This window comes from Natator depressus, chromosome 19 (assembly GCF_965152275.1).
Source record: "Natator depressus isolate rNatDep1 chromosome 19, rNatDep2.hap1, whole genome shotgun sequence".
Lineage (NCBI taxonomy): Eukaryota > Metazoa > Chordata > Testudines > Cheloniidae > Natator > Natator depressus.
Window position 1 is genome coordinate 2,807,598 of NC_134252.1, and position 25,062 is coordinate 2,832,659.

Sequence of the window (25,062 nt, forward strand, 5' to 3'; positions counted from 1 at the left end):
GCGGGGGAGAGCCGAGGGGCCCGGGCAGCTCAGGCTTCCCCCTGCCTCTTGGTCGTGTCCAGCGGCGCGCTGAGACTATCTAGGGAAAGTTGGATTCTTTGGCGAGCCGCGGCTGGTGACTCACTTAGGAAAGAAAGAAGGGGCAGGAGCAGCTGGGCGCCAGCTGGGAGCAGGGAGGGGGCTCCCGTCCCGGGGGTACCTGGCCGAGGGATGCTGGGAGCAGGGGGGTCCCTCAGTCCTGGGGGTACCCGGCCCGGGGATGCTGGGAGCAGGGGGGTCCCTCAGTCCTGGGGGTACCTGGACGGGGGATGCTGGGAGCAGGGGGGCTCCAGTCCTGGGGGTACCCGGCCGGGGGATGCTGGGAGCAGGGGGGTCCCTCAGTCCTGGGGGTACCTGGCCGGGGGATGCTGGGAGCAGGAGGGTCCCTCAGTCCTGGGGGTACCCGGCCCGGGGATGCTGGGAGCAGGGGGGTCCCTCAGTCCTGGGGGTACCCGGCCGGGGGATGCTGGGAGCAGGGGGGCTCCAGTCCTGGGGGTACCTGGCCGGGGGATGCTGGGAGCAGGGGGGTCCCTCAGTCCTGGGGCTAATGCTGGGGTGAAGTAGTTTGCCTGCCTAGTCTGTGCATTCCCCTCCACGCCTGCCCTGGCTGTCTTCACTCCCCGCCTGCTGCCGGCTGTCCCACTGTCCCTGTCACCAGCTGCAGCGGGGCTCCGGGGCTCATGACACACAGCACCTGCCAGGCCAGTTTGTTGCATTGGGTGGAGTTTGAATCATCCCGCAGAGACACTGGTTTCCCAACCAGGAGTCACCATCCCCATTTTAATCCTTGCCTCTCCCTTGCTAAATCCTCTCCCCTCCCTGCTCCCCTTTCCCCAGCCCGCAGGCGGTTCTGCTACCAGCCACTCACTGAGGGTCCTATTGTGACAGCACTGACCTCACCCTGCTTTTCCCTTCTATGAGGGGAAGGGAGATGGGACCTTTCCTTCCCACCTCAATGTGCTCGTACACTGCTGCCAGCGCCTTCCCTCCCCCAGGAGCCCAGGGTGCTCCGCAGCCACCCACTGTTCTAAACTCAGCCCTTTTGTCTGCCAAAATCCTTTGGCCTGAGAAGGGTGATGGGGATCAGGGCCTGTATCTTTCACCCACCACTGCAATGCAGCCACCTCTGAGGCAGCCCCCAGTGGCTAGCAGCAGGGAGCTCAGGTTTGTGTCTCCCCAAAGGCTGGGGTGCCTACCCGTGCAGCACACCCTGGTGTTGGGTGTTGCTACCAGCTCAGCCTGCTTCTTGCTGGGGCCACCAGGGGCTTTTGCATGGCGAGCTGTGGTGCTGTCACAAAGGCCCAGAGAAGAGGGGTCAAGGTAGGTGCAACATGTTGCTGAGGTGACCAGGCTGGTCAGTGAGGGGAGCAGGGAGTAAACCCACAACCCGACTGCACCAATAATCATCCTGTCCACCCCAAAGGGGGAAGGGACTGCTCCAGGTAGCAACTGGATGCTGGACGTTTGTCCATGCTAGGTCTCCTGCTTCCAACCACAACCTAGTCACAATTGTGGCTTCCCATACTGAGTGGAGGCCACAAAGCTCTAAGAGGGGCTGATGGACACAGCTGGCTCAGGGGATCATCACAGGAGGTAAGGAGCCTACATCACTGACCCAAGTACACACCCGGTCAGCAGCAGCCTGAAGTTGCTACCATGTGATGGCTGTTTGGCGGGGGACCCTGCATGCAATGAGCTTCATGGGTCTCAGTCCCCTTACTAGTGGGACAGGACTAAAACCTCCCCCACAATGTCACCCACCCCCCTTGTTGGGGCTGGTGGTTGGGTCCTGAAGACACGCAGGGCCTAAACGAGAGCTTGTGCTCAGCTCTTTTAATTAGTTTGCAGCTAACACGATGCTGCATGCTAGTCTAGATGCTCCCGGACACATTTCTGGTCATGGTCATTAACTCAAGTTAAAACAGGAGCAGAGTCTCTCCTGCAGCTCTGCCTGGGCCTGCACCGGAGAGGAGAGGGTTCAATCCAGCACGAGCACCTCTCAAACAGGTAGAGGGAGCATCGCCAGGCTCTCCAGCTGGCCCCCTCACACCCAGTCTAGCACTTGCTGGGCAAGTGCTGTGGAGCCCAGAGTCTCCTTCCAGTTCAATGGCTCTGCTCTGCCCTGCCCTGCCATGCCACCAGTACAGGTCCCTTAGGATGTATGGGGGGGGGGGGGGTGGAGCAGGGTCATTGAGGGAGGTGGGACTTTAATGAAGCATCTCCTGCATGTCATTTGCTGCAGCCCAGGGGTCAGATACTTGTTGGGTGTAAATCACTGACATTAAGGGGGTGACAGATTTGCACCAGCTGAGGCTCCGGCTCAGTAAGCCTGACTCAGTGGGCACCATCCTGCACACCCTGTCTCACACAGCTTGTCTCTGACTCGGGCAGGGCTGTTTGCTCCGGGAAGGGATGCTCATGCGAGCAGAGGTTTTGCTGGCCCCACGCACACTGCTCTGGGTGGACACTCCCAACGGCGCTGTATAACAGTTGGCTAGAGAAGAAGCCACCTCCGCTACTTTCTGCCGGCAGAACCTCATTACCCTCACTGGAATCCAGCCAGGAATGTGCAGAATAAAGTGAAAGATTAAAAAAAACAAACCCACCTACTAGCCCCTTAAATCTGTGTTTTGAAGCCGCCAGCGGCTCAGTGGGATTAGCCTATTGATTGTGTTGCAGGGGTAGGGCGGTGCTCAATAGGCCGCTTGCCTGGCCCAGGGAATCGTTAGATTCAATACATTGTTCCGCTAAACTGCCTGTGACTCTTTGAGGTTAGATTATCAACTGGCAGCATTGTGGGGGGATTAGCAGCATCTCGCTGGGGACTGCAAATTCCGGTGTTATTTGCATGTTTAAGGAAGGGCTCTGGTGCGAGCACTCATATGTGCGGGCAGGAATCCGGCAGCAGGGAGGAGCTGGGAGAAGATGGGGAAAGCAGCCCAAGGGGGCCTGGGCAAGGCGGATGGTGTGACCGGCACGGGGATGCAGGGACATGGCCTGCTGCTGCTTGGGGTGGGGCGGTCAGTGCTCAGTAGCTGGTGGCTGCACCTGTTTGTGTGACAGACCCTGCTCTGGGGTTCAGGGCTTCGCTACCCGAAGGGGTCTGCAAACACAGAGGCCTCAACCACCATTATCACATGCTCACCGCCATGGTCAGAAGCTGCAATGGGGAATAGACTGGAGGGAACAGTCCCTTCCGGGAGAGGGAGCTGATGGGGCTTCCTGGTCTCTAGCCTCTGGGATCAGCCCATTGCCCAGCAAAGTGCATCCTTCCTTTAGCCAACTAGCTGCCCATCAGCTAGGAGTAATAAGGAACTTTGCCTCTAATTCAATCTTCTGTCCTCACCCTACCATCACCCAGAAGAGTGGGGCCTTTAAATGCACCCCATAGCAGGGCACTGTCTGGATCTAAATCACATTCTCTCTATCACTAGCTCTCAGAGCCAGGCTGGCTGTTTCAACCCACCGCCAGATGGGTTTCCCAAACCCTCCCCTCTCTGGGAATGCCAGGAGTGACTCAGGGGCCGGGGGGCCTGGTGGCCCCAATGAGCTGGCTCACCCGGGGCCAGTTTGGCAAGAGCAGGAAGTGGAGGGCCGCGCCCGGAGTGCTGGGAATGGAACACCTGGCAGCCGCCCGTTCAGAGGATCGGCCCCCCAGATCCCAGTGGGTAACACTCCATCTTGGCTCCATGTAGACCAGAGCATGCTGAGATCCAGCCCTCTTTGCCATGTCAAGGAGGGAGAGGAGGCCACGAAGCTGAGTGCCAGGAGAAGGTGGCATAAAGTGCTTCCTGATGCACCAGAGCCTGACCCACGGGTGCAGCCAGCCCACGCAGCAGGACAGGCTGGCGCGGGACAGAGCCCATCCAGCCTGTGCTCACCAGGAGTCCTTCCTGGGCTCAGCTCCTTGATACATTGCGCTGGCAAGGCTGGTCTCGCCCGTCAGGGCGATAAAGACACTGGCTCTGAGGAGTAGCTTGAAGAGGGAGAGTGGCAGGGAGGCAGCAGTGGGTCGTGGGGAGGATTCCTAGGCTGAGCTCCTAGCCCAGGGCCAGCTCCGCTCTGCCTGAGCCCAGCACTTGGCATCCCCCGTTCCCAGCCCTGGGACTTTTCGCCCAGCTCAGCACAATGCCAAGGTTTCCCCGAACCCCATCTGGCCTCGCTCTCCTGGATGACTCTGTCCCGGGGAATGCTGTACGACGGAAGGAGAGCAAAGGGAGCCACGCGACCTGACCCTGGAGAGGGGCAGCTGTGTGCCAGGAGTGTGCGGAGCTCAGGCACAGAGCCTGGGGGGAGCTGGGCAGCTCCCAGCCAGCCTGTGCCCCCCGCAGAGCCCCTGGGGCAGCAGGAGACAGATGCTAAGGGGCTCACACAGGCCCCTGCTGGTGGGTTGGGGGGGTGCTCCCAGCATCAGGAGCAGGACGTACAAGGGGGCAGGACCCTCCCTCACCACGTGCTGGCATCACGCTCAGAATAAACCTGCAGACACGTGGAGCGGGAGGGGGAAATCGGCCCCAAATATCCAGGGGGCAATTGCCCAGCGGCCCTGCTACCAACCGGTCCCCTACCCACGAGTCAAAGCTCCAACGCCCTGCTGGCTGGGGCACGTAGGGGCACGGCGGACTCGGGAGGGCAAACAGCAGCCACTCGGGATGGGGACTCTGCCTTCCAATGCCCAGTGGTGGCTCCCAGGGTCAGAGAAGCTCCAGGCCGAGCAGGGCAGGATTGTTCCCTGCGCCCAGCCTGGCTCGAAAGGAGGAACCACCCCCCCACATACCAAGGAAGGCTGGATAGCTACCGCCTGTGCCCAGCCAGCCCTGGCTGCAGCCGCTGGCTCTGCCTGACTGCGTGGCCCAGCAAGCCACTGTGTTGTCACTCCCCTTCCGGGGGTCTCCGGCAGCCCCACGCCCTTTCATTGCCATGACAAATGCCGTCAGACAAGGGACCCCCAGCAGAGCCCAGGCAGGGCTGCTCAGCAGAGACCCCGCGGGCGGCCACAGACGAGGCGGCCAGGCAGCTCTCAAAGGCATTTTTGCTTGGTGAGGCAATGGCACCTGTGGAGGGGTCATTCAGGGACACAATGGGAGCAAGCAGACCCCTCTCTGCACCTCCGGAGTAACCCCCCAACTGCCCCTGCCCCTGCGGTGGGGCTTTGCATTCCCCCAGCCACAATCAGAGGGACAGGGATCGGGTGGTGCTCTGGGATTCTCCAGCGGCCCTCAGCCTGGGGGTTGCCAGCCTTGGGGCAGGGGTCCTTCCTTCCCCCTTCTCTGATGCCAGGCTGACTTGGATACACTGAGCTTCTGGGCCAGTGGGGGTTGCTGGGAGGAATGGGGGGGAGGGGGATTCGACGCGCGATGGCTCTGCTCTCACATGGGGTCTGCTAGGAATCAAAGCAGATAGTGGGGGAGGATGTAAAGCAGCTGCTCCCTGCTAGGAATGGGCTCAGCTCCCGCCCCAGGGGCAGGCTCCTTGCTGGATGCAGGCTCAGCCGCGCCCAGGGCTGTCGCTGCCCCCATCAGAGTGGGGCAGGAGACCTGGCATCTCACAGTGCTGCTCACACCCGCTCTGTGTCCCCGGGCCCCGAGGACAGGATCATCTGCCCGACCTACTGCTGACCCAGGGCCTCACTCTTCCACACCCTCCTCCCCCAGGCCTGGTCCAGCTCCTCTCTCTGGATTTAGGGCCCCAGCCAGCCCCACTTCCCTTAGCATCCCCATAATGCACTCCCCCCACCCAGAGACTCCTTCCGTATGCCAGGGGATAAGGAGCCTGGGCAACGGCGGAGTGTGTTATGGAAGGGTCATGGGGGTGCTTCCCTGTCATGGCTCCAGCTGAGCACCCCCTCTTAGCCACTCACCGGCCTGCTAGGAGAGGAGCCAGAGTCTGGATCCTGGGTGTTTTAAGCCTCTGCAGTCTGAGCAGAGTCCAAGCACTGTTCCTATGAGAGGGCCTCGGGGCACACTCCTGGGGTGCAGATCTTCTGTCCAGCACCCCGTCCTGAGAGCTGTGGCCATGCAGTCCACTGCCGGGCCCCTGGAGCCAGTGCTCATCCCTCAGACTCCTCCCAGAGCTGATACACACCCTCTATACCAGAGCCCCACCCAGGAGCCTGCTGCCCGGCATGCTCTCCAGCTGGGCATGTGGTCGGCATCAATGCCTCACACGCACTTTGCACCAGACTCTGAACCACTACTGCTCTTTACTTAGTAGTACCAGAAATACACAGAGCTATGCAAACATCATAAACCCTACCTGCATTTCCCTGCCTCAGTTTCCTCCCCGCTCCAGAGCATTCTTTGGGCTGGGGTCAGGATCCTCTGGCCAGTCAGAGTCCTCCTGCTGCAATGCGTGGCTTGGGTTGCGAAACAAGGAGCCTTCTCCCGCCAGCTCGCCTCCTCTGACCTTGGCTAGCCTGCGCCCATCCCCTCTCCTGCCCCACTCTTCCTGGGGGGCTGTTAGTCTGCCCCGACTGCCTTCCTCAGCCTGCCAACTCTGGCCTTCTCAGGGAGAGGGAGCTTCCTTCCTCCTAGGTCCTCTCTCTTCAGCTGAGCACCCCAGCTCCTTATCAGCTTAGCTCCCCCTCCTCAGGCCAGGAGGCAGTTAGTTCCTCAGCCCCCCCAGGTGTGGGGCATGACTAATTGGAGTTCTTTTCCTTGCCCAGCAGGTAATGGGGGTTAAGCCCCATCACTTCCTTTTATAACCTTTCAGTCCCTTGGTCCAGTGACTCCTGGATCCAAGTCAACAGGTGGTCACCAGACCCTCCCAGGAGGCTTCCTTGCCCGGTGCCTTCTCCCCTGGCAGACCAGTTCCCCTGGATGGGAGCCAGTCTCCTGCCTGGCATGTGTGTATTAGAACACAGGAGCATCCCACATTAACGACCCTCTACCCGTCCCCTTGGAATTTCAGTCCAACATGGAGGTAACAACGAAGGCAGCTAGCTCCCTCCCCTTCCCAGTGGTGTTGGCAGCGCAGGGTGAGTTGTGAATCTCACAGAGAATTCATACACGCAGCTATCCCCCCATTGTCACCTTTCCCTTTCCCCAGAGACAATGTGAGACCAGCCGGGTCCCCTTCCCTGTGCATGAGGCAGCCTGGGGTCCTCTGCCTTGGCAGTCCGTGTGTGATCTGCCACCGGACCCGCACTCCTGACTTCCTCGCCAGACAGTATTTCAGAACCCACTAAATCCTCCCCACAACAGTGGCTGTCCCTGTTATTTCTGGCCCTGTTCCTGGCCGGGTGGTGATGTGACACAAAGAACCACATTCCCCAAGCTGCCCCTCTCCTGCACCGCCCTCTGCCCCACTGGCCTGTGGGTCTCTGGAGCATCAGTCCCCAGGGAAGTGGGATTCTGGTTACTCTGGGAACCGTCATTCTGAAAACGCCCAAGTGGAAAACTACAGTGTAGCAAGAGTGAAGAGGAGCAAGTACACAGAGCCCTCCGCAGCCCAGGACGGTCAATACGCTTGTATAATAACCTCAGTGTGTATTGACCGCTCCTCGGCAGATTGAGTCACTGGTTTTTTGCTGGTTCCTGTGGATACTGGAAGCAACCAGCCTCCCAATCCTTATGGAAAAATCTATGAGTTAATTATGATTGTGTCTGCACGTGCTAAGCTGGCCCGATAGAGAGCCCCTAGCCCTCAAGGCAGAGACAGCGTGTTCCTCATTCTCCTCTGCACTGCGGGCAGAGCCCAATCACAAGGCAGCTTGACCTTGAGACCTGAGAGGTGGTTGCCTCTGGGTGGGAGGCGGGGGTATGTGCAGGGGTTATAGGCAAAGTCCCCCCTGCGTTTCCCAGTGGGATCTGACTGGGAAGATGGGGATATGATCCCAGAGGCAGCTTTGCACGTGGATCGCTGCTCCCACTCCGGGCCCCTGGAATGCTGCAGTCTGCTGGAGATGCGGTGGGTGCACAGGTGCTCAGCACCTATTGTTAATTAGTGGTTGCTAGGTGCCCCGTGCCTCCAGGTGCCAGCCAGCCAGTGAGAGCGTGTGCTGATGGGGTGACCCGTGAGTCTCTGCTGTGAATTGGCCCAGTGCCGTGCCAGCAAGGCCCCTGCAGGAGCACTGCAAGGGCCGAGCTCTGCCACGGGACAGGCACTAAACTGGGATGGATTCGGGGAACAGATCAGACGCAAGGTGGCTCGAGCTGCCAGCCCAGGCTGCGGGTACTCATGTCGTTGAGTTGTGGCTTTGGGTCGAGCCTGGTGGTCCTTGCTCACGCAATCTGTGTGTGCCAGCAGGAGCAGAGGACGCACTCAGGGAGAGCCTCTGCGGTCGGTGCTTTATTCAGATGGAGCTCTGCTCTTTCCTGGTCGCCTCCTGCCGATGCACTCCTGAGACCCCGGAGCTGGCCATGCCAGAGCCTGGGACACAGCTCAGGTCCCTAAAGGGGGGCTGGAGGGAGTGCAGGGGCAAAGGGCCTCTTCCCCTCCCTAGCCCTCAGCAATCAGGGTGAGTGGCTCCCAGCCTCACCACAGATGCCCCAGGGACAACCCCACTGCCCCCACACACAGGAGTCTGCCTCTGTGGCTGTGCTGTCTCATCAGAAGCGTTGAAGCAAAGTCTCGAGCCGCCTGATGAACTGGGCACATTGGCTGGTCCCTGGCCTTGCGCTCTAAGCCAAAGACAAACAGGGAGGAGGTCAGGGCAAATAGCAGGCGGTGCTGAGATCATCGAGCAAAGTACTCGCTAGGGCTCTCCCGCTTTGGCCTGCCAGTGCCTAGGGGCTGCTGGTCCCTCTCCTCTTGCAGCCAGCACCCAGCTGAGCCCCTGACATGCAAACAGCTCCATCCCGGAGCCACCCAGAGCCGCTGACAAATATCTAGTTCTGTCCTGGCTTTATGGCACAGCAAAGCTACCTCTTCTTGAAACTGGGGGCTCCTTGCTCACAGGCTCAGGCTGGCTGGTTCGCTACCCAGGGCACGGTACCTCTCCCCCATACACAGAGTTCTGTCCTCCTAGACTCCAATTCCCCCACGGCCTGTGGTTCCCTCCTTCCAGCTCATGGTACGTTACTGCAACTGGAGGCTGTGATTTCAGTTGAACATGCACTGGGCACAGACCTGAGGAGTGCAGCCCATCATCACAGCTATCACTGTCCCTTTCATCCCTGAGCTGGGGGATAGATAGATAGATAGAGTGGATGGGGATGGATAGATAGATAGAGGGGGTGGATGGGGATGGATAGATAGATGGGGGGTGTATGGGGATGGATAGATGGTGTGGGGGATAGACAGACAGGGGGATGGGGATAGATAGATGGTGTGGGGGGATAGATAGATAGATGGGGGGTGGATGGGGATGGATAGATAGCTAGAGGGGTGGATGGGGATAGATAGACAGATAGAGGGATGTATGGGGATGGATAGATGGTGTGGGGGGATAGATAGATAGACAGGGGGGTGGATGGGGATGGATAGATAGAGGGGTGGATGGGGATAGATAACAGTGGCTGGGTGGCTGCTGCTGTGGGTTCTGCTCTGCCGTAGCCTCAGTCAGGGCCGTGGCGAGCACCCAGCTGCAGTTGTGGGTGGCTGGGAGGCCGAGTCACTCCTGGCGTGTGAGTTTCACCGTGAGTGTGGGGGACAAAGGGACCAGTTGACGGGCTGGCCGCTAGTACCCAGCCCCGGCATGGCCACACAACCAGCTCTGTGATGACGCGGGCGGCACCTGTGATTAGCATCTCGGTGTGATCTCATCATGGCCTGTGCAGGAAGCCAGGGTGCCAGCCTTGCTGGGCAAAGCTTACAGCAACGGCATTAGCTCCGCCAGCTTCTCCCTCAGCTCTCGGAGCTGGGCGCTCTCCCACATCCAGCGGGCGGGCGAGCCGGCCCAGTGTCCAGCGGCCCTGCCCTGAGAAGGGCACCTGCTCCCTCTGGGCCATTGCCAGCTGAATGTTCCCCAGTGCTCCTGGGCTTCTCTAGGGCTGGGGGAGGGGATCATGTCTGTCAGGGCCTGGAGTTGGGCTGGAGGGATCCCAGAGCAGGCCCTGGCTACTCCTTGGCCCCGATCCAGCCTGGCGCACTCCCTACTCCTTGTCACCAGACCTCGCAATCGTTGCTGGCCTCCAGCCTGACACCCCTTGTCCACCGCCCGGGGGAGCGGCTCCCTGCACAGCAGGGACAGTGCATCTCTTGGGACCTGCGGCAGGGCCAGTGCCCTCAGTCTCGGTGACTCTGCCCTGCCTTTGCCCACCTGGGGTCCATGGCTCAGCATCTCTGCCCAGCGTGAATTCCCAGCACATTCAGCTCAGGCAGGGTACCCAGAGCCGGTGTTACTGGCCCAGTGCTGCGGGGGCGGTGGGGCGGTGGGGGGCGGGTTGGTGGTACCTGAGTATTGCCCTGCAGCTGGCGTGGCAGGAGCCTGGCTCAGAACTCTGCTTTGCCCTATGGCTCTACCTGCTTCTCGGGCCCACGGTGCCCGTCAAGCTCCCAGGGCACCCTTGTCCTTGGAAGGCTGGGAAAGGACCCCAACAGGTAGGCAGCTTGTATGACTCTCTAGAGCCAAAGGCAGCAGCTGGAAATGCCAAGGTTTATTTTCAGTTTGCTGGTGGAACAGATGCTGGCGGGAGTGACACACAGACGCACAAACTCACCCAGAGACAGACCCTCCAATACACTTGTGCACCCATGTGCATACACGTTCATGCACCCACATTTGTGGGTGCATCCACACACCCAGTGCTAGTCACACAAACAGCTGGTCACAGCCACGCACACACCCCGTTTCCCGTCACTCTGGAGGAGGGGCAGCTCTGTGGCCAGCTGCACTCAGATGCCCTGGCAGCGCGGTTGGCTGACTGGTTTCTCTGGGGCGAGGGCCAGTTTGGGCTGCAGGGCCAGACCGCCCCAGTCCTCAACCCACACTCCCCCATGCCCCTCCTGCAACACCCCTGAGCCCTCTGTCCAAGCGTCACTCCCCGCCCCAACCGGCTGGGCAGCATTTGCTGCGTGCAATTAAGCAACTTCCATGGCACACCCCAGAGGCAGCTGCACTTCTGTGGGGGAGATGAAGGATCCCTCGGCAGCCTTTGACAGCGCCCAGAGAGAGCTGGGCAGCACCCCGGGCCGCTCAGATGGAAAGTGCCATAGAAGGGCCAGCTCCATCCCAGGAGCAGCATCTGCCTCCACCACGTGGCCCCCAGTGCCGCTGATCCCTGGGTGGCACTGTACAGCCCTGTGGGGACCCGGCCCCAGGAGTCTGGGGACAGCTGGGCAAGGAGCCGCATCCTCACCCCAGCCCTGAGCCGTAAGAAAAGCTACAGGGGCTAAGAGATCAGCCACATGCCTGCACGCACTGGGGTCTGTAGCCCTTACCCTTGGGAATGTCCCTGTGGCAGGGGGCAGAGGCCAGTGTTGTGTGAGATGGGGCAGGCCTGACCTGTCCCCACATGCAGCCTGGCACAGAGGGGATGGGGGCATCCATGGAGCTGGCCACTGCCTGGTCCCAGCTGCTCCTGCCAGGAAGGGCGCTGCACCACCTGGGATGCAGAGCACAGAGCTGCGACCCTCTTGGTGCCCCCCTGGAATTGTCCCACTAGCCCTGCCAGCAGCATTGGCTCTGGGCACAGAGCCCACCCTGGGCAGGCCCAACCCTTTGGCAAGGGCTGCGCCGGGTCCCCTTCGTTTCCCCGCTGCGTGGAAGGCGGAGCTGGGTCCATGCTCGCTTGAGCCCCACGGCTCCCCAAGCAGAGATAGGGAGGGCCCTGCTCCATCCTTCCCCTGCAGACAGGACTGAGGCCGGCGCGAGCCGGGTTCTGACTCCCTGTGACTCAGCCCAGACCCTGCTCACAGCAGCTGCCGCTCAGACGCTGCCTCAGTAAGGTGCAGAGCTGCAGAGGGAGCAGGCGCGGAGACAGCGGGGCTGGGGAATGCCCACACCGGGTGCCAGAGCTATGAATTGTCCCCCCCATGCCAGAGGCCAAACTGCTCCCCCATGGCATGCCCCAAATGGTCTCCCCTGACTCAGTGCCCACCCCAGAACTGCCTAGGCCCAGCATGCCACCCCCCCACCCCCGGCTATCACAGAGAAATCAAAGGAGGGTGGGGCTAGGGAGGGCCGTGTGTGCGCGGCGTGTGCCTGGGTGCACGTGTGTATCGCAGGGATGGGCGTGCCAGTCTTGGTGACCACACAGCCAGCCCCATCCATCCCTGCCGTGCCCTGAGCCCCTGGGGGCAGCCCTACCCTGGTGTGGCACTCCCAGCCCCCGTGCCCCCTGGCTCGGGGGAGGTGCACGTGGCCCGTGACTGAGTTCCGGCCTGGCCCCTTTCCCCTTCCTGCTGGGGCTTGCTGACCTCAGGCAGCTGCGGGACTCCCCGTCCCTTCCTGCCCATTTTGTGTGTGAGGGGGGGGCAAGCTGCCAGGCGGAAGGAGGGGAGCCAGCAGGGTTTGTCATCCCCCTCCCCCACACATCCACCCCCCCTGCCCTCTGCCCCCACATCCTCCATCCTCCCCCTGCACTGTCCACCTCCCCCCAGCACAGTCCCCGTGTCCTTCCCGCTCCCACGTGTCCCCTGGCGCCGGACTGAGCCTGGTAACTCATTTCACACAGGGCGCTGCGGCCAGCTCTTGGTTCCCCCTGCCCTGGGCTGGCCTGCACGGCTCACCCAGGCAGGAACAGCTCCTTGCCCGGTCCCTGAGCCAGCCAGCCCCTGTGCTGGTGGGACCAGGTAGCCTGTCAGTGCCCCTCTATGCAGCCAGACAGGCGGGGGCTGCCCAGGGGAACCACTCCTGCCCCACCCACCCCTAGCACAGCATGGCATGGGCACAACGGCGCAGACGGCTCTGTTTAACCCCGTTGGACCAGAGGCAAGTGCTGTCTGGAAACCAAGCTGCCCCTGGCAGATGCACGGGTCTCAGAGCGGGATGGGGCTCAGCAGGAAAAGCCCTGGCTGCTGGAAGGGGCCCGGGGGAGGCAGCAGGCGCCGGCTTGGCCCCTGCAGCCTGCTGGAGGGGAGGGGATGTGGGCTGGGATCATCCCCTCCTGAGCCAGGCTGGGCAGGAGGGAGCTGGGCTCCAGGTCCCTCCCCTGGCTGACCCATAGCCGTTGGGCCAGGAGGTGACAGGGCTGCGCGCTCGGCCAAGCTCCTGCCCCAGGGCAGTGCCCACAGCAGGGTCACTCGCTGGGCACATCGGTGAGTCACTCTCTTTGCCCGGGCTGCCCTGTCCGTGGGGGAGTCTGGGGGTCACTGATGCTGCAACAGAGCTCGGCAATCCGGGCAGGGCCCACGGGGATGGGCGCTGGAGACAGACCGGCCCAGATGGAGCAATGCCCCTGGCAGGTGCCAGCCCAGGGCTGGCTTCTCGCCCTGCTCAGCCCCGAGTTCAAAGCCCCTCCCTGCACTTGGCCAGAGCCTGGCTGGGCTGTAAGGAAGGGGGGCGCCACCTAGTGGAGACAGGGCTGCACGACAGCTGGGAGGAGGGTGCCTGGTGGCAGGGCAGTTTGGCGTGCCCCACCCCGGTGCCAGGAGCTTTGTGCTGCTCCCGTGGCCTGGGCACAGTGGGGAAGACGCGGCCCCCTTGGGGGTGCTGTCTGGGGGAGGGGGCCTGTCTGAGAAGCAAGGAGGGCTGCTCCTGGGCACCCCTCTGGTCTGGGGGGAGGTTCCTACAAAGCAGGGGTTCAACCAGCACCCAGGTGCCCCCCTCCTTGGGCTCAGTTCTCGCCGCAATGTGGCCACATGGCCCATGCAATCCTGCCACGACCCCCTCCAACCCTTGCCACGGCTCCAGCGCCCCCTGCTGGCCTGCAGTGCATGGCTGCGGGTGGGGAACAGCGCTGCCAAGCCCTGGCACGGGCAGGCGGAGAAAGATGGGGGAGCCTAGTCCCTCAGCACCCCCATTTCCAGCTGCAGCTTCCATAGGGGTCAACGCTGGGCAAAGTTTATTGTGCATCAAGTGAATGAGCTCCCATTGTCCCCAGTACAGCCAGCCAAGTGCTGGCCCAGCCCCCCCAGTACGGCCAGCCAGCTGCCGGTGCGGCCCCCCTAGTACAGCCAGCCAGGTGCCAGGCCGGCCCTCTCAACCCTGATACAGACAGCCATGTGCCCCCACTTCTTGGTACAGCCAGCCAGGTGCTAGCCCAGATCCCAATCCCAACGCATACGGCCACATGCTAGCCCCCTGCAGATCCCAGTACATGGAGCACCCGGAGCCCTGGTGCAGCAGCTGCCATTCCAGTCCCTGTCCCTAGCAATGGCTCAGGGGTCGGGAGGTGCCAGTCACAGTGAACTCCGCCCGCAGGACCTCGGAGCTGGCATGTGTCTCCTGGCCCGGCTGCTGTCCGCCCACAAAGAGCGTGAAGGCGCCCGGCTCCAGCAGCCACTGCTCGGCCCAGACGGCACGCTGCACGTAGGTCACCAGGAACAGCAGCTTCGCCGCCCGCCCTGCGGCAACGGGCACCCGGCGGAATCCGACCAGCTGCCAGCGGGGCACCGGCACGGAGGGCTGTGCCCAACGCAGGTACAGCTGCACCACCTGCAGGGAGGGGAGAGGCGGGCTAGGAACAGCAACGGGGAGCCAAGCACCCAGGGCAAGGCCAGCAGGGAGACGAGTCCTGCCAGGTGCTGCTTTTCCATGGGCAGCGTCCCCGCTCAGAGACAACCTGAGACACTGGCTGAGGCAGAACCACGGCTCTGCCTCACCCCAAAGTCACAGGAGTCAGCAGGACGCCACCCCCTGATGCCCCCGGCCCCCCAGGGGAGGAGCCACCAGCACTAAGTGCTGGCCTGGCACGGGGCCCATATGACAATCCCATTCCCCCAAGCCATGCCCTGCCTCACAGGCCCCTCCCTCTACACCCCCTTTGCCCACCCCTCACTGATCCGGGGCAGGGAGAGCTCTCACCTCTTCGCCATCCCTCTGCCCAGTGTTCTCCACCACCACGGAGACGCTGAGGTTGGCGCAGAGGGGCAGCGCCGTGGAGCTCAAGACCAGGTCCCGGTAGAGGAAGGTGGTGTAGGACAGTCCATAGCCGAAGGGGTAGAGCGGGGCCTCTGGCCCATAGTACCGGTATGTGCGCCCCTCCATGGTGTAATTCTCCATGGCTGGCACCTGCAGAGAATTACAAGGGATGGAAGACAGCAGCCACAGGCCACGGTGCCATGAAGGCCTGGGAGGGGGCAGGATGGGGCCACGGTGCCATGCTGGCCCTGGGAATAGGTGGGGGTCCAGGGCCCCACCGGCTATGGGCACATGGAGGGATGGGCACAGACTGCAGGGCCATGCCAGCCCTGGGAGGGGGAGGCAGGGCTCACAGCCCTGTCCTGTGGGGCTGGGGCTGTGCAGGCAGCTGGGTTCTGGGCCCAGAGCAGCCGGTCCCAAGGGAAGTGCCGTGGGGCTGGGAGAAAGGTCATGTGTTTCCTGGATTGAGCGTCACCACACCAGGGCAGCTGGTGTCCCCCCAGGGCACCCAGCAGATTTCCGAGCCCCCCAGCACCGGGTGCCCTTGGTCCTTACCTGGTCCATGCCAGCTGGCCAGGTGGCTGGGAGCCTGCCCGCCGGGCTGGCCCCCTCCTCCCCCAGCAGCACCTTGCGGATGGCGACGCCTGCAGCCTGCGCTGGGAAGAAGCACGCCAGGATGGCGCCCACTCCGTGGTGGGCCTGGGCCCAGCCCACGTCCAGCGGCCCCGCGTTGAACAGCAGCAGGATGACGGGGCGCCCGGCAGCTGGAAGGGACAGGCCAGGTCAGTCCAGAGCCCCACCCCTTGGCATGGCAGCTTGGGGGACTGCAACACACCGGGGCCCAACACGAGCTCAGGGAGGCCCGTGGGGCAGAGGCGGGCCCGTGGGGCAGCGCATGCTGGGGTCTCATCCCTAGACCAGGCCGACTGAGGTCTGCAATGCTCCGAATACCCCAACTATCTGTCCAGCTGGGCTCTTCCGTGGGAGCCCATCACTGTGGTCTCTGGGTTGGGCACGCGGGGCACTGAGCTCAGTCCCGCCAGGGCGACCCACGTGCAGGGCAATGGGGAGATGGGCTCCCCCCGAGGGTGGGCTGGGCCTCACGGGGTGCTGTGCCCACACAGCCTGCCCCCTGTCAGCTCCTCACGGGTGCCCAGATTCCCACCTCCGGCAGGCCCCAGCATGCGAGTGCGCACTAAACCACCTCACCCCAGGCCACGGCATCCTGCAGCAGCTCCTGCTGGTGCCCGGGCAGGGACAGGTCCCGTCGGTCGTTCGCCTCTGTCTCCAGGTCAGTCCCTGAGCAGGAAGAGCCAGTGCCAGTCAGTTGTGATGCCCCTGCCCTGGGCTGCCAGGGGCTGGGTCGCGCCCTCTGTGCAGAGCATGTGCCTCATCTCCACCCCCCACCCGGCGGGGACATGACGTGGGGGGAGCCAAGGGCGCCAGGAGGCCGGCAGGGCTCCAGGCGGAGGAATTGTGGGGGTTGCCATGCTGAGGAGAAGCCCTTTGGCAGCCCGCCGGGGGTCCTGGTTCCTACCCGCCCTGGGCACTCGCGGGCTCTCTTGGTGGGAGGCCCATCACACAACCAGCAGGCCTGAGCCCCGAGTCCACAGACCCAGCACTGCCCCCGCGCCAGGCTCTGGGGAGGGGTGGGGGGCAGGAAGGCAAATGCCAGCGTGGCTGAGACTAGAGGGGGTCTGAGCCCACCCCCTCACACCCAGACTGGGGCCACCACCCACCGCCTGGGGACCCGGCTGCCCCCCCCCACCTGCCCTCTTGCCCCCCGTACCTGTGCCCAAGCACACCACGACGACGTCGGCTGCCCGGACCGCTCCCTCCACCTCGCCCGGCGAGTAGCGCTGGCACTTGGGCTCGCTGCAGCCTGCGGCGAAGGTGATGTTGGCCGGCAGGGTCTCCAGGCCCCTCCTGCACCGGGATGGGACCAGCCTGCCATCAGCTAAGTCACGGATACAGGGGCCGTGGCACTCGGGCACCCCCCTCCAGATGGAGAATCCGCCTCCCCGGCAGGGCCGAGTGGGACCAATGGGCAATTCTGCACCAGGTGTCGGGCGGAGATGGGGGAGTACCACCGATGCCCCTTTGCCCTGGGAGCTGCCCGGCTCGGACCAGGAACCGAGTGGTGCCATGAGCCCAGCCCGCAGAGCAGAGAAATGCCACAACACCCTCCCCACCCAGCTGACGGCTGGAGCAAGGGGGGGGCTGCTCTTGCCCTACCTGGGGGTGTAGATGTACTGGGGGTCCGGGATGGGCGCGTAGTCCCCAAACAGCACCCTGGGGTTGTCGGCAAAGGGACCAACCACCTGCAGTGGAGGGGAAACAGCCGAGGGTGGGACAGGAGCTGCCCGCTCCACCCTGCCAGCCCCAGGGCCCAGGCGCTGCACAGAAGCCGGGGGGGCCACGGGAGGAGGCATTCGGAAGCGATGGAATGAGCCGGGTGGGTCAAGTGCTGGCCTAATGCAGCCCCTGGCAGCTTTGAGCCTCACTATGGGGGAAGGCCTGCTGTGCTGCCCCCCCCGGCCCCCCCCACGCAGTGCCTGCCATCCCTGGGCCCCATCCAACAGCACCCCCCCCAAGCTCACCTGGGCAGTGCCCCCGCTTACTGTGCAGCATCCGTCCAGGCCCCACTGAGCAGCACCCGGCGCCCCCGCCCCCTCATGCAGCGCCCACTGTCCCCCATCGAGCAGCGCCTGCCCCAGGCCCCCCTGTGCAGTGCCCCACCCCCCACCGTGCAGTGTCCACCCGGGCCCCCCCATGCCTCGCTCCCTCTTGTTCTCATCAGCCAGGCCCCAGTGCCCACCGGGACCTGCCGTCTGCACAGACCACCCTTTGGTACTGAAGGGTGGGGGGCTGCAGCTTGCTCCGGGGGGGGGGGATGGCTGTGGGGTCCCTTGCAGGCTGTCAACATGGCAGGGTGCCCCTGGTGTCACACAGTCCCCAGCTGAGGTGTCCGGTGTGGGGCAGGGAGCCCCAGCGCGGCCGCGGTTCTCTGGGGCAGATCTGGGGCAGGGCACGCAGTGACTGAAGATGCCAGGGGCTGTGTGCTCTGCTGGGCGGTCAGCACCTCCGGGGCACGCGAGCCAGGAAGTCCCAGCCGCGGCGGCCCCAGTAGATTCCCCCGCCCCGAGCGGGACACTCACCGCGATGCGCTTGCCGGCCAGGGCCTGGGCGCTGAGGGGCAGCGTCCCCCTCTCGTTCTTCAGCAGCACAAAGCTCTTGATGGCAGCCTCCACGGCGAGGGTCCTGTGGGTGGGGCTCTGCACGGCGCTCAGGTCGAGGGCGCTGTAGGGGTTCATGGCAGGGGGGTCGAACTCCCCCAGCCGCAGCCGTGTGTAGAAGAGTGGCCGGACCCGGGCCCTCACCGTCTGCAAAGAGCAGCGAGAGCCCATAACACCAGCTAGGGGGCAGCCAGAGCTCAGATCTGGGGGGGGGCGGGCGCTGCAGCCCCACATCCCAGTCCCACCCGCTCAGGGGGTGGCTCAAGCTCAGATTTGGGGGAGACAGGCTCTCACCCCACATCCACTCTCCCACCAGTGCCAGGCACACCCGGCGCCCTCCCAGCCCCAAGCAGGATGAGCCAGCCCAAGTAAGCCCAGACCCGGGGCCCCTAGTGCTGAGCTTGCCTGCCCCATGCCCTGCTCCGGTATTGTCACCCCACAAGGGCGGGGGGTGTCCCATCCACCCGTCCGCGCTGCCCCCAGAGGTTCTCACCTCCAGCGTGATGTTGCCCTTGGCCACAGCCTCACTGATGCTCATGAAGACATTCTCCGTCAGGCTGAAGGACAGCTCCAGGTTGCAGCCAGCGTTCACTGAGGCTGCAGCATGGCGGAGAGATGGGAAACAGCGCGTTACTGCTGGGCTCAGCCTCTGCCCCCTCCCCCCGAGGGCCCCCAACCCAACCGAGTAGCCTCTGCGCCTGCCAGTCTGGGGGCAATGAGCTCAGCTCTTGAACTGCGGCTCCAGCACCCTTGTTAACTAGGCCTCACGGAAGGGGAGCAGCAGGGTTTATACAGAGGGGAAACTGAGGCATGTGCGTGTGTGTGACTTGCCCAGGGTCTCATAGCAGGTCAGTGGCAGAGCTGGGAATAGAACCCAGGAGTCCTGACCATCAAAGCAGTGCCCAACCTTCTCCCCACACCCCCCGACACCCCATCACCGACTGTGCCCCTGCCCTCCGATGCCAGCTCTGCTCTAGAAGTATCAGCAGGAGCTGGGCCCTGCCCTGCTCCCAGCCCAGGCGGCTCTCGGCCAAGCAGGGCCAGCCTCCTGGGCCGTGGGCTCTGTGCGCCCAGGCTCACCGATGGCCGTCTCCAGGAAGCTGTGTGTGTAGCGATGGGCCAGCATGATCAACTCCACGGCCCCCTCGTCGCTCACCACGTAGCCCTGGAAGCCCCACTCTGTCCGCAGGATGTCTGTCAGAAGCTTCTTGTTGGCGCAGGCGGGCACGCCGTTGATCCTGTCGGGTTGGGTCTGGCGGTTATTGCAATGCCGAATGCAGCCACCTCTGGGGCGGGGCATGGCAGCTGTTTAACAGTGCCTGGCAGTTTCAGACAGGAAGTGAAGGAGAACACTGCACTCGGTTGGAATTATAGGGGGATTTACTTCAGCAGAATGTAACTGCCCACCTGGGAACCCCAGGCCACAGGGCTCCCGCCAGAAGCGCCATGAGATCACTAGCAATGACCGATGGAGAGGACAGAGGTTTGACGTCTCTTCTAGAGGACAGCGCCCCCAAGCAGCATGCAGGGGCATTGGCTCAACAGAGACGCGGGTGGAATAGCGCCCCTTCCTGAGCCACCTGGGGACTCCACCCGAGTCCCAAACAGAGCCAACCCCGTTCAGCTCGAAAGCTGTACAGCTCCCGTGGGGTTCGGCCTGCTGACCTGCACCCCCAGGGCAGAGCGGGGTGTGTGTGAGAAGAGCCCTCGTCTGCCCCGGGATAAGCTGATGATGAGCACGGGCAAGGAGCAGCCTGCAGCGCAGAGACCCCTGCCCCGTGCCCAGCCGCGTGCCCCATCCCAGTGCCTGTTCGGCCGCGGGCCCGCCTCGCCCGGTACCTGTTGTAGCTACACATGATGCTGTAGGAGCCAGCGTGCACGCAGGCCTGGAACTGGGGCAGGAAGGTCATTCTCCAGTCCCGCTCTTGCACCTGCAGGACGCAGAGCGCTCGGGTCAGTGCCGTGAGCCTGGCGCAGACCCCACCCCCACCCCGTGGCCCCCACCATCAGCCCCGGCGGAGCTCACCGGGACCCAGGATTCTCTGGCAGAGAGCACAGAGAGACCACAGAATTGTACAGGGATGCCCTAGGCCAGTTATATGCACCCAAGGGTGGCAAGTGAGGTCTCTCCCACTGGTCGTAAATGTGCGTATGGGTCATATTTCAGGCGTCCCATATCTACACTGAAAAGTATGTTCTGAAGACAAGGCAGACAACCGGGAGGTGACACTCCTCAGCCAGGTTCCTTGCAGACAGGGGGTGACAGAGGCTCATCTATCGGTCTGGTCAGATGCGCATTGTGCATCATAGGTTTTACAATGGATGCCTATGTGCCCACCAAGCCAGGCACCAGGGATAAGATTGTTTTTCCTCATGGAGATTTCACAGTCAGCCAGGCGTGGGAGCTGCTTATGACTAAGATCAAAGGATTAGTCTGGTATATCAGGTACTGCAAGGAAACACACAGTAACTTTCACCGAACAGGCAAGCTGACAGCCTGACTGGTCTCCTGAACGAAGATCAGAGCCAAGCCTGGAAGGACAGCGGGTGAGCACTGCTCTATCAGGCAGAAAGGTAGCTGGTTCAACAAGCCTGGGTTCTTCACGCCTTCAGAGCTTCCCGGGCCAGAAGGGAGCACTGCGATCAAGTCTGGCCCCTGTACTGCACGTCACAGACCTGCCACACAATAGTTCCCGGAGCAGATCTTCAGACAAACCTCCCATGTGGATGTGAAACTGACGAGGGACGGAGACTGCCCCACACCCCAGGTGTGCTCTAGCGTGTGTGTGACGAGTATATTTGACATGGGACCACTTGTTTCCATCACTCAACTTGCTCACTCCAATCTCTGGGCTTTGTTAAATAAACGTTCTCTTGTTTTCACTGCCAAGGGCTCTCAGCGCTGGGTGTTAAGGGGGGCGGTGAGCAGAGGTGGAACTGGCCTGCTCCTTTGGGGGCTGCAAACCTGTGAATATTGTGCGTGTCCAGGGGCTGGAGTGGGCCTATTGCTGGCCTGTAATGAGACGGCGGGGTCTGTGGGGCAGCGTTTGTGGGCGGTGGAGCTGACCCCCCCAGCAGACACGGACCAGACTCTCGTGCAAAGGGCAGGTGGCAGCGAAGTCCCTCACGGCTCCGAGTATCGCCAGGGAGCGTCACACCCACCTTGGCATCAAAGCTGAGTCTGGAGACGGGCACGTTCTCGGGCCCCCCGTGCACGCTGAAGTGCTTGCAGCCGGCGCTGGCCTTGACGTAACGGGGGTGGTCGCCCTGCAGCCCCTGCACGAATGCCACAGCCAGCTCTGCGCTCAGGAACGGGTCTTCGCCGTACGTCTCCTGAGGACAGACAGACACACGGGTTGCTGCTGCCCCCGCCGCTGTCGGGGCGCTGGCTGTGGGGATAGGACCCCTGCTCTCCTGGGCCCCATCACTCATTGCTCTGCGACAGCTGCCAATTCCCCACCTGCCCTTCCAAAGAGTCCCGGAGCTGCCGCAGCCTGGGGACTTTGGGAAATGAGACCGGGGGGAGGAGCGGGGCTCAGTCCAGTCCCTCGTGGGCCCACGTCTCAGACACATTAGTGCAAGGGGAGCTAAGGGCAGCCTCAAAACAGAGGCCAAGGGGCCCTAAGCCACAGGGGGAGAAAGGGGGCGTGCAGGGTCTGCCAGAGGGACCCCAGCACATCCGGATTCAGGCAGGGAGACAGTGCAAGGTGTGTTGGGAGGGGATTCCAGGGCACACACCGCTTTGTCAGTGCCCCTCAGTCCCACTTGCAGCCCCCGGCTAGCCCAGCCCTGGGCTCCCCCTCCCTACGGCTCTGCTGGTGCCCCTCAGTCCCACCAGCCGCCCCTGGGCTCCCCGTCCCGACAGCTCTGCCGGTGCCCCTCAGTCCCACCCACAGCTCCCCGCTAGCCCAGCCCCGGGCTCCCCCTGCCCCACCCCACTCCCGGTCCGGCTGTTACCTGGTTCCTGCCCCACAGCGGGTGTCTCATGATGTTCAGCACCGGGCTGAAGCAGCTGAGGCCCGTGTGGTCGCCGTAGCTGCCCGTGGACATGAAGAAGTTGTGCTTGGCTCTCACTTCCGTGGCAGTGGCGTTGGCCACGCGGTGGATGAGCTCGGGGCTGTGGGGGAGCGGGGAGCAGCTGAAGCATCGGGGGATGAGCCAGGGCTGTGCCCAGAGATGGCACAGGTCCCCTCAGTGCCACAGCAGCTGCCCCTACCCTGGGCAGAGCTAGGGCAGACACATGCCCAGGCACAGAGCCTGCGCTGGACTAGGCCCCAGCACGGCCCCGGGGGGACACCCGGACATGACAGCATGAAGGCCCCCGGTTCAGGCCCCCCCGGCTCCAGACAGTACCTGAAGGAGGCCGCCAAGCCCAGCGCTTGGGGGAAGGCCGTGGCCCAGCCAGGGGCTTCCCCATCCCCCCTCAGGCACTCGGTGTTCCAGTTGTAGGGCTTGATCCCCAGCCGCTCAATGGGGGGTGCTGGCCCGTTGTACTTAGCGCCACCTCTCGCCATCTGTGGGGCAGACACCAGAGGTGAAGGGGGGCACTGAGGGACATATGAGGCCGGGCACTCTGCCAAGGGGCTGCCCTCATTCGCCCGGCCTGGCCCTGCAGAGAGGTGGGGCAGCTGGCGCACTCGGCTCTTCCATGCCAGATCTCACTCTCCGTCCCAGCAGGAGACCTGGACAGGGCTGGCGAGGCCCCATCTGGAGGGATCTGTGGGATGGGAGATTCCAAGGGCACCCAGCTTGACCGCCCCTCCCTCCGATTCAGAAACCCCACCCCACTGGTCTCACTCCCAGCTTCCTCCCCTCGGATCGAGGGTCTTTATAGGGTGCCATGCCAGGCCCAGACTCCCGCAGTGAGATGCCAAGGCCCCAAGGATGCTGCCCCCGCCTCACCCCCCCACGGGGAGGACAGAGGCTGTCGCTGCCCCACAGAGGGGGATGCAGCTGTCAGTGGGGTTGCTGTGCTGGCTGCAGAGACCCTCTCCGTACCTGCAGCACCAGCTCCCCCAGGGTGAGCCGCCCGATGAGGTCGTCCAGCCGCTGCTCCCAGGGCAGGGTGGGGTCCCGGAATGGGTAGTCCCGGGCCAGGCCCAGCCCTGCCCAGAGCAGCAGGGCCGCAGCACCGGGCCAGCACATGGCGCTCAGCATCCAGCACAGGGCACCGGCTGAGGAGAGAACACACCCATCGATAGCACCGGACAGCACCAGCCCAGGGGCCCTGGCACAGCTGGGGCGAGGGCTGGACTCGCAGCTGGTCCCGGCGAGGCTGAGCGCCTCCGGACCAAGTTCCCCACTCGGAGGGATCCCCATAAATCCTGCAGCCACAGGCCACTGTCTGGGGCTTCCCACAGGCTGAGCTCTCCATGTCGTTTACCAGCCCCGCAGGCAGAGAATTACTGGTCACGATCCGCGCGGCATGTGCCCGCCTGGGGAGCGTCCCAGGTCGGTGCTGCGAGAACAACCCCAGATCCATGGCACCAGATATGCCACAGCTCCCTGCCATGCCGCAACCGGAGCCCCCAGGCCCCGCCAATTAACCACACTTGGCAGGAACGGGGACCCCCCCGACCCCAGCCAGGGACCGGGGAACCCCTGCTAGAAGCAGCCCCTGGGACCTGGGGAAGGCCTGGCAGCCCCGATCCTGCCCCCCAGTGCGCGTCTGGCCCCCCGCAGCAGCCCGTCCCTGCACGGGGTCCGGCGAACCGCCCCTCGCCCCGGGCGCACGGGGCCAGAGCCGGGCGCTCCCCGCCCCGGGCCCCGCCAGCGGCCCCCGCGTGCGCCCGGCTCGCCGCCCGCGGGGTCAGTCACCGGCCGCGCGGGGCTCGCTGCGGGCTGCGATGGCGGCTGCGGAGCGAGGATCCCCAGCGTGCCCGGAAGCCCGGGGGAGGGAGGCGGTGCCGGGGAGGAGCGTGAGGCGCAGCTCGCTCCCGGCTGGGGCGGAAGGGAGCCGGGGCAGCCCCGCACCGGGGCGACGAGCCTGGCGGTGGCCCCGCAATGCTGGTGCCTTCCCTGCGCCAGGCTGAGCCCCCAGCCCCGCCCTTCCCAGGGCACCACATGCCGCCTTTCAGCCAGGCCAGGACTCGGACTGGCTCTGGAGCCAGGAAGGGGCTTCTGTGACCCCCGAGCAGAGCCCACCCCTGCCCCCAGCTCTTCGGGATCAGGCCCCAGGGCTGTGCCCTGGGTGAGCAGGCCGGTCTGAGAGGAGACCCCGGGGCCTGGCCGCTGTTCCCTCTGAGCTGTGCCTAGTCTGATTCTAAACCCTGCGCACACAAACGTTTGCACAGAAGCACAAAAATTTGCACGGAAGAATTTTTTTGTGCACACGGCCTGTCAAAAATCAGAGGGAACCTTGGGCCTGACCCCCTGCTTTGGAGTCAGAGCTGAGCCAGGCTGGGTCCAGCTGCTGTCGCAGGCACCCCGTGGCACAGACCTTGCTGAGCGGGCCTGCGTCAGTGCTTACTGAGCCCTGGCGCCCTTCACAAGCAGGCTGGGCTGGGTGCAGTGCCCGCAATCTGTGCTGCCGGGGGGCCTACGCTGCGGAGCGCCAGGAGCCCAGGCCAGCTGCTTCCCTTGGGTCCCCGCTACGCTGGATCCTGCTCTCCGGGGGCAGGCAGACGAGAGCAGGACATGCGCCAGCAGCCGGGGGGAGGCTGAGATCGGGGGCTGGAGGGAAGAGTTGTAAGGAATCCTGGCAGCACTTCTCACTTGGATTGGAAACCCCAGCTGGACGGGGGACCCCTGGCCTGGTTCTGGTCTCACGCCCGTTTCTCGCTGGAGTGAGTGCACGGAGTCCAGCCGGGTCATCCTGCCTGGCGTCGGGGGAGATGAGCACCAGGCATCGTGCCTTGGGCATCTCGATAGCGTGTATCCGGC

The 25,062-nt window shown here is 63.7% G+C and overlaps 1 protein-coding gene across 2 annotated transcripts; it reads right to left on the minus strand.

The window, feature by feature from the left end:
• Positions 1-13,985: 13,985 nt before the first annotated feature.
• LOC141974436 (uncharacterized) lies at positions 13,986-24,097 on the minus strand. 2 transcript variants are annotated; one of them, XM_074934145.1, is made up of 15 exons: positions 23,998-24,097; positions 23,179-23,354; positions 22,534-22,694; positions 22,138-22,297; positions 21,343-21,513; positions 20,020-20,111; positions 19,261-19,418; positions 18,674-18,777; positions 18,103-18,327; positions 17,180-17,265; positions 16,734-16,870; positions 16,154-16,243; positions 15,500-15,708; positions 14,888-15,094; positions 13,987-14,518 (listed from the first exon to the last, which is right to left on the minus strand). In XM_074934145.1, exons 2-15 carry the CDS (start codon positions 23,335-23,337, stop codon positions 14,231-14,233), a joined length of 2,247 nt encoding a protein of 748 aa, XP_074790246.1. In that variant the 5' UTR covers positions 23,338-23,354; positions 23,998-24,097; the 3' UTR covers positions 13,987-14,230. The 2 variants fall into 2 exon arrangements, with proteins under 2 accessions (XP_074790245.1, XP_074790246.1); XM_074934144.1 differs by lacking the exon at positions 23,998-24,097 and having other exon boundaries at positions 13,986-14,518; positions 23,179-23,744.
• Positions 24,098-25,062: the final 965 nt, after the last annotated feature.

Bases quoted from the DNA above. Each gene is read 5' to 3' on its own strand.
- LOC141974436 (XM_074934144.1), bottom strand. From the start codon at position 23,499: ATGGGGATCCCTCCGAGTGGGGAACTTGGTCCGGAGGCGCTCAGCCTC. The intron at 17,266-18,102 runs GTGAGTGTCCCG...CCTCCACTGCAG, and splicing joins TGGCCGGCAAGCGCATCGCG to GTGGTTGGTCCCTTTGCCGA. The intron at 16,244-16,733 runs GTACGGGGGGCA...CTTCCTGCTCAG, and splicing joins CGTGGTGTGCTTGGGCACAG to GGACTGACCTGGAGACAGAG.